The following is a 7,351-nucleotide window of genomic DNA, read 5'->3' as shown; positions in this document are numbered from 1 at the left end:
CCCAGAGTCCTGGGATCATAGGAATGAGCCTCCGCATAGGTCCTGAAAGATTCTTAGTGATTATTATTATGGGTTGTCCTATTCTTACATATTATGAGGTTTTCTTTTGATTTGCCAAAAGGTGGGAAAGATTGCCAAAATGGTGTACAGTAAAACGTAATTTTAAAATGTCCACTGCACTCCCAGTCTGGGCGACGGAGTGAGACTCCAACTCAAAAAAAAAAAAAAAGAGGCTAAGCAACTGAAGTCCTTCAGTTCCCCACCCACCTGCTTTCCTCCGAAAGTGAGAGTCTACCCCCAGGTGCCAGGGTGGTTTCAGGCCTGTCTCTTCATGCCACTTCTCCATTTTACTCTGAAATTCCATCACCAGTTTCTGGGCCCATTGGCCTCTAGTCTCCATAGCCTCACAGTGCCGTACCCAATGTTTGCAGCTATCACCTGTGCAACAAAGAAGCAAAAAGATTTTAGATCAAGATTATGATCCAATGTTCCAGTTTTTCCTTGCTATCAGTACAGCACAGTTCAGAATTCCAGAATTCTCTGGAATGAAGAAACATTATCCAATAAGAGTTCCCAGTTCTTCTGGACTCTATGTGATTTTCCCCAAAAGCTACCTAAAGGCCAGCCCTGGCTGCTGCCATCATTGACTAGGGACTACTGGAGAGGCTCTAAATCAAGTGGAAGTGAGGGGCCAGGAACCAAAAGCAGCATCTTAGGTACTACTTCCCCTACCCACCTCCTCTCATTACTGACAAAGAATCATCAACAGTGGACTACGCAAATTTCCAGAAGATGTCCTCTTGAAGGTATTTCCAACATCACTCTGAGTACGTGCTGTGATCCCTGGCACCTTCCTTCTAAGCAGTCAGGGATGAACCCAGGAATCTGCCCTCCCTCTTTCGGGCTATGCTAGAACTAACCCCATTCAGAATTCTCCTAACCTGCCCAGTGGAAGGGATAATAGTCAAATGACATCTTGCGGAAGGTAAGCTGCATGGCACCACCCATGAGTCTGTTTGCAGAGACACCTATAAAAGAAAAATACAAGTGAAGAGCAGTGGAAGAAACAAAGAAGCCGAAACACGACCTGAAGCACTTAAAAGTCCTCTTGAGGACCAGCTCCAAAGTCCAACTGATAACACAGTGCAGTTGAAAGGTCATGATGTCAGGTCAAGTAATTTGCAAGGCTGAGGCCTTCCTTGGGTGCATTCCCAAGTCCTGATCCCAGTCAGTGTGCTTAGAAAGAAAACAAATCAAATTACCCAGGGAGGTAATCAGTCCTGAATTCCATAACTTTGTTGACACTGTTCAATAGCCAATGGACTTGCTCTAAAAGAGCCAAAAGAAAGTATACTCCATTGTCTCTGTAAATGGCTGCCAGATTTCCAGAAAGGCAAAACAAAATATAAAACCCAGGATTCAGTAATTCCAGTCCTAGGTTTTCCATAGACATACTCTACAACCTTGACTGACTAGTTCCCCCAACCCTAACAATACTAGTATTGCTGTCTCTCAATACAACACATGAAGAACATAAGCCAGATTCCTCCAAAACAAGAACCCACATTATTTCCTCTCATATCTTGGCCTCAGAGCTAAAGCTGTGATATTAGACAGTCATTAAATACTGTACATACAAAGTACCATGGAATACTAAAAAAACACTGCATAAACAGGGACATTATAGAACAAACATGTAGATGACCGGGCATGGTAGCTCAAGCCTGTCATCCCAGCAGTTTGGGAGACTGAGGCAAAAGGATTGCCTGAGCCCAGGGGTTCCAGACCAGCCTGGGCAACTTGGCAAGACCTCGTTCTACAATAAATCAAAAAAGTAGCTGGGCATGGTAGCATGAGCCTATAGTTCCAAATACTTAGAAGGCTGAGGCCTGACTGCCTGAGCCCAGCAGGTCGAGACTGTGGTGGCTTGAGCATGCCACTGCACTCCAGCCTGGGAGACAGAGTGAGACTCCAACACAAAAAATAAACATGTAGAATACTGCAGGTAAATTGGAATTTTTAGCAGTAAGTCAAATACTGTATTATGTTTAATTATGAACATTATGTATTATGAAATTTCCATGTTTCTAGCTTATCTCTCCAACTAGACTAAGTATAAATAGGCACTATTTCTTCTAAATATGTATATTATCTGACTCATCTTATTCTGCACTTCCACCCTACTAGTGTAACTAGCATAGAGCCTTATAAGTAGTACATGCTCAATAAATATGAGGGAAAACACCACAGAATTGAGTGAAGGGAAATATCATGGAATTCTTTAGTGTAAGCTGGTCTACCTTCAACCAGTAGAATCATTTCCCTTTAATCTAGATTTTGCCATCCCAAGTTCTGGAACTAATCACCCTCCCACCAAAAGATACAAGGAGAGGGACAAAAAAAAAACCCAAAATTTATTTATAAAAAATTGTAAATTTATTCTTACACGTTTAAACTTCAGTGACCTTCAAAGTACTCTCTGTTTGATACAACACACCTATTGAGATGCTTTTTCCATGGCTCAAATCATTTTTGGTTTTTTTTTTCTGTTTTGTTTTGTTTTGAGTTGAAGTCTCACTCGATTGCCCAGACTGGAATGCAGTGGCCACTCCCGGCCACCACAGCCTCACCTGCTGGGCTCCGGCGATCCTTCCACCTCAGCCTTCCGAGTAGCCGGAATTACAGGCGCGCGTTACCACGCCCGGCTGATTTTTTTATTTATTGTAGAGATGAGGTCTCGCTGCCCAGGCGGGTCTCGAACCCGCGGGCTCAGGCAATCCACTCACCTCAGCCTCCCAAAGGCGCGGGGTTACAGGCTGAGCCACTGAGTCCGGCTACAAATCATTTTTGAACTTATCAATTTTGATGCCTTTTAGTGCTTCTGCTGTTTTATGTTTCACCTCTTCCACATCAGCAAACAGTTTTCCTTTGAGGACTTTTTTCATCCGGGAAAACAAAAAGTTACTCGGGACAAGATCAGGTGAATAGGGAGGGTGGGGCATAGGAGTCATGCTGTTTTTGGCCAAAAACTGCTGAACACTCAGTGCAATGTGAGCAGGTATGCTCGTAAATCACCCATCATCAAATGGGCATATGCATTGAAAAAATCTCCAAAAAAAATTCACTGAGGCCAAATGCAGCCTCTCACAACATTAGCTGATACTTACCTAGTGGGGAAAGCCTATACTACAGGGGGCCCGGCCCACCCTCCAAAAAATAATTCCAGTTTCTTTCAAAACCCCTCAAATATACCTACACAAAAGTTTTTGTGTCTCAACTTTTTTGTTTGTTTGTTTGTTTGTTTGAGTTGCAAATGTCACTCCGTTGCCCAGAATGGAGTGCAGTGGCACGCTCTCGGCCACCGCAGCCTTGAGCTGCTGGGCTCCAGCAATCCTTCGGCCTCAGCCTTCCAAGTAGCTGGAACTATAGGCGCGCGCTACCACGCCCAGCTAATTTTTGATTTATTGTAGAGATGAGGTCTCACCAAGTTGCCCGGGAGGGTCTCAAACCTACGGGCTCAGGCAATCCACTCACCTCGGCCTCCCAAAGTGCTGGGATTACAGGCTGAGCCACCGAGCCTGGTCTTTTTTTTTTTTTTTTCCCCATAATCACCCCCTCATATAGCCTTTTTGGACTTTTTTCTTTTTTTGAGTTGGAGTCTCACTCTGTCACCCAGACTGGAGTGCAGTGGCCGCTTCCGGCCACCGCAGCCTCGACCTACTGGGCTCCAGCGATCCTTCTGCCTCAGCCTTCCTTCCAAGTAGCTGGAACTACAGGCGCGCGCTACCATGCCCGGCTCATTTTTATTTATTGTAGAGATGAGGTCTCGCCAAGTTGCCCAGGCGGGTCTCAAACCCGCAGGCTCACACAATCCACTCACCTCAGCTTCCCAAAGGCGCAGGATTACTGGCTGAGCCACCGAGCCCAGCTCGTGCTAATTTTTTGATTAGAGTTCTAGAGCAATGGCATCTAATTGTAGAGATGAGGTCTTGCAAAGTTGCTCAGGCTGTTCTTGAACCCGTGGGCTCAGGCAATCCCCTCACCTTGGCCTCCCAAAGTGCTGGAATTACAGGCTTGAGCCACCATGCCTGGTCTTAAGTTAATTTCTTTAAAAAATTTTTAGTGAACTTAACTTTTAACTTTCGCTTGCTATAAGAAAATAACTTTTATACCAACTGCTAAATATTCATTCAGGGCCGGGCTCGATGGCTCAGCCTGTAATCCCAGCACTTTGGGAGGCCGAGGTGAGTGGACGCCTGAGCCCGCGGGTTCGAGACCTGCCTGGGCAACTTGACGAGACCTCATTTCTACAATAAATCAAAAATTAGCCGGGCATGGTAGCGCATGCCTGTAGTTCCAGCTACTTGGAAGGCTGAGGCGGAAGGATCGCTGGAGCCCAGCAGGTTGAGGCTGCGGTAGCAGGGAGCAGCCATTGCACTCCAGTCTGGGTGACAGAATGAGACTCCAACTCAAAAAATAAATAAATAAATAAATAAATAAATATTCATTCAGATTTGTCAACATTTTCTCTTTTCAGTCTTGACTAAATTAATGATAAATTTAATAACTTTTGTCAAACTACTTTCATTTATTTCTCAAAGTTCAAATCCCAAAAATACTAAGGATCAAACATAAATAACACTACCACAGCAGCCAGTGGCAGCCAACAGACACTTGCAAGCCATCTCTCTCATCATAAAACTTTGAGATGGAGCAATTAACTGAAAGTTCATTAATCACAGGCATCTATTTGCCATAATTTGTAACACTGATCTTCCATATATTTTGTGTATCTTTCATGAATCCAATGTCAATGTTGTTCATGTGATACCCAAGAAAGTCCAATGAGATAAATTAAATACTAAATACTAAAGAATTAAATACTTTGTCAGGTAGGGTTAAGCTTTGGAGGACCATAAACTATTGTTATATCTAAGATACCCACCCTTGAAACCAATTTTCAGTTTCTAGAATAGGCAATTATCTTGACTTTTTTTAAAAAATAGAGACAAGGTCTTACTATATTGCCTAGATTGGTCTTAGCCTCAAGTGATCCTCCCACCTTGCCCTCCCAAAGTGCAGGAAATACATGCATGAGCTACCTGGCCCAGAATAGGCAAATATCAAGATAAAAAGTAGATTAGTAGTTGCTTAGGGCTTAGAAATGGGGAATGACAACCAATGAATGCAGGGTTTCTTTTAGGGGGACAAAAATGTTCTAAAATTAAATTATGGTAATGATTATACAACCTTATGAATATACTAAAAAACACTGAGCTGTATATTCTAAACAGGTGAACTGTATAGTATGTACATTATATCTCAATAAAGCTTAAAAGAAAAGAACCAACATTCACCTGTTGGGAGACAATATCATCTCAGTTAAAAATATATGACCTGGGCTACTAGAGGAAAAGGATTCCACAACCACACCTCCTTCATTAGAGTTATTTGGAGCTAAAACAATGACAAACTACATGGAATGAGCATATTTCAATAGGGTCTGGAATTGAAACTGAATATAATTAATTATTACCAACATATCTGATTGTAAGCACATAATCAATATGAGACACAAATGGTAAATAGTGTCGATAAATGGCTAATTAAAATTCTTAGTGATCTGGTGGGAAGAGGATACTCTGGCCTTAAGAAAGATAAATAAGCGAAGTTTTGGTTCACAGGCTTTATCCCAAGATAAATCATTGAAAAGAGGCAGTTGATACTCTTTCCCACACCAAACATCAACGTCCTCTCCAAAGCCTGCAGTGTGAGCTGTTCCAGCTTGATTTTAAAAGATAGTGCTATCCCATCTCAAGCCAAGCTGTTCCCAGTGATCCATTCAGCAGATGGTGAAATAACCCATCCAATCATTTCAATACCAAGGGACAGGTGAGCATGTTAGTGAGCAGCCCCAACATCCAGGCTATCCTATGCCCTAATTTAAAAAGCAGTAGTCTTCAAGTAGTCTCTAGAGCAGCACTGTCTGAAAGAAATTTATGTGATGTCAGACATATTCTATGGCTTACAGACTATATTAAGTACTTGAATTGTAGCTAGTTCAAATAAATAACTATTTTTTATTTAATTTTAATTAATTTTCAATTTAACTTAAATAGTCACATGTGGCTACTATATTGGACAGAGAGTTCTAGAGCAATGGCATCTAATAGAAATATAACGTGAGGTGGGCTTGGTGGCAGATACCTGTAGTATCAGTTAGTCAGGAGGTTGAAATGGGAGGATTTCTTGAGCATACTTCAAGACCAGCTGGTCAACACAGTAAGACCATTTTGCAAAAAAAAAAAAAAAGCAAAGAAACAAAAAAAGAAATGTAATGGAGCTCCGTAAGTGATTTTAAATTTTCTAGTAGCTACATTAAAAAGTTTTTTAAAAGTTAAATTGAGCCGGGTTCGGTGGCTCAGCCTGTAATCCCGCGCCTTTGGGAGGCTGAGGTGAGTGGATTGCCTGAGCCCACGGGTTCGAGACCCGCCTGGGCAGCGAGACCTCATCTCTACAATAAATCAAAAAATCAGCCGGGCGTGGTAGCACATGCCTGTAATTCCGGCTACTTGGAAGGCTGAGGCGGAAGGATCGCCGGAGCCCAGCAGGTCGAGGCTGCGGTGGCCGGGAGCGGCCACTGCACTCCAGCCTGGGCGACAGAGTGAGACTCCAACTCAAAAAAAAAAAGTTAAATTGGCCAGGTGCAGTGGAGCACACCTAATAATCCCAGCACTTTGGGAGGCAGAGGGCAAGAGGACTGCCTGAGCCCAGAGGTTCAAGATGAGCCTGGGCAACTTGGCAAGACCCCATCTCTACAGTAAATCAAAAACTTAGCTGGGCGTGGTGGCACATGCCTATAGTTCTGGTTACTTGGAAGGCTGAGGTGGAAGGATTGCTGGAGCCCAGCAGGTCGACGCTGGGGTAACAGTGAGCATGCTGCTGCACTCCAGCCTGGGCAACAGAGTGAGACTCCAACTCAAAAAAATAACATAAAATATAAATTAATAAATAAATAAACAGTGAAGCTACAATCATTCATATCTTTGTGTGAATTACAGGACTCTGGCACTTGAAGAGAACAGTACACTGCATGCCTCATCAAGCAATAGGATGGAACTCCCAATGATGTACTCTTTTTTTTTTTTTTTTTGAGTAGGAGTCTCACTCTGTCACACAGGCTGGAGGGCAGTGGCACACTCTGGGCCACCGCAGCCTCGACCTGCTGGGCTCAGGTGATTCTTCCGCCTCAGCCTTCCAAGTAGCTGAAACTATAGGCATGCGCCACCAGGTCCAGCTAATTTTTTGATTTATTGTAGAGATGAGGTCTCGCCAAGTTGCCCAGGCTGGT

The 7,351-nt window shown here is 43.3% G+C and overlaps 2 protein-coding genes across 2 annotated transcripts in view; one reads left to right on the top strand and one right to left on the bottom strand.

Moving 5' to 3' along the window:
* The window catches only part of TAF11 (TATA-box binding protein associated factor 11), a 40,000-nt gene extending 34,347 nt beyond the window's left edge, over positions 1-5,653 (top strand). Inside the window, exons 5-6 of the transcript XR_002481979.1 lie at positions 2,474-2,481; positions 5,620-5,653. The gene's annotated coding sequence lies outside the window, so the exon portion shown is untranslated. The remainder of the gene's footprint in view (positions 1-2,473; positions 2,482-5,619) is intronic.
* Positions 1-7,351, bottom strand: part of UHRF1BP1 (UHRF1 binding protein 1) — a gene marked incomplete at its 5' end in the record, with an annotated part of 67,421 nt that overhangs the window by 19,321 nt on the left and 40,749 nt on the right. Inside the window, 2 exons of the mRNA XM_008058502.2 lie at positions 268-438; positions 942-1,028. Coding sequence (XP_008056693.2) covers positions 268-438; positions 942-1,028 — 258 coding nt within the window. The remainder of the gene's footprint in view (positions 1-267; positions 439-941; positions 1,029-7,351) is intronic.

This window comes from Carlito syrichta, unplaced genomic scaffold, assembly GCF_000164805.1.
Source record: "Carlito syrichta isolate Samal-C Ts95f unplaced genomic scaffold, Tarsius_syrichta-2.0.1 Scaffold303364, whole genome shotgun sequence".
In the NCBI taxonomy this organism is placed as follows: Eukaryota; Metazoa; Chordata; class Mammalia; order Primates; family Tarsiidae; genus Carlito; species Carlito syrichta.
Note: the sequence above shows the minus strand (reverse complement) of the source record. Positions and strands in the feature narration are given on the sequence as shown.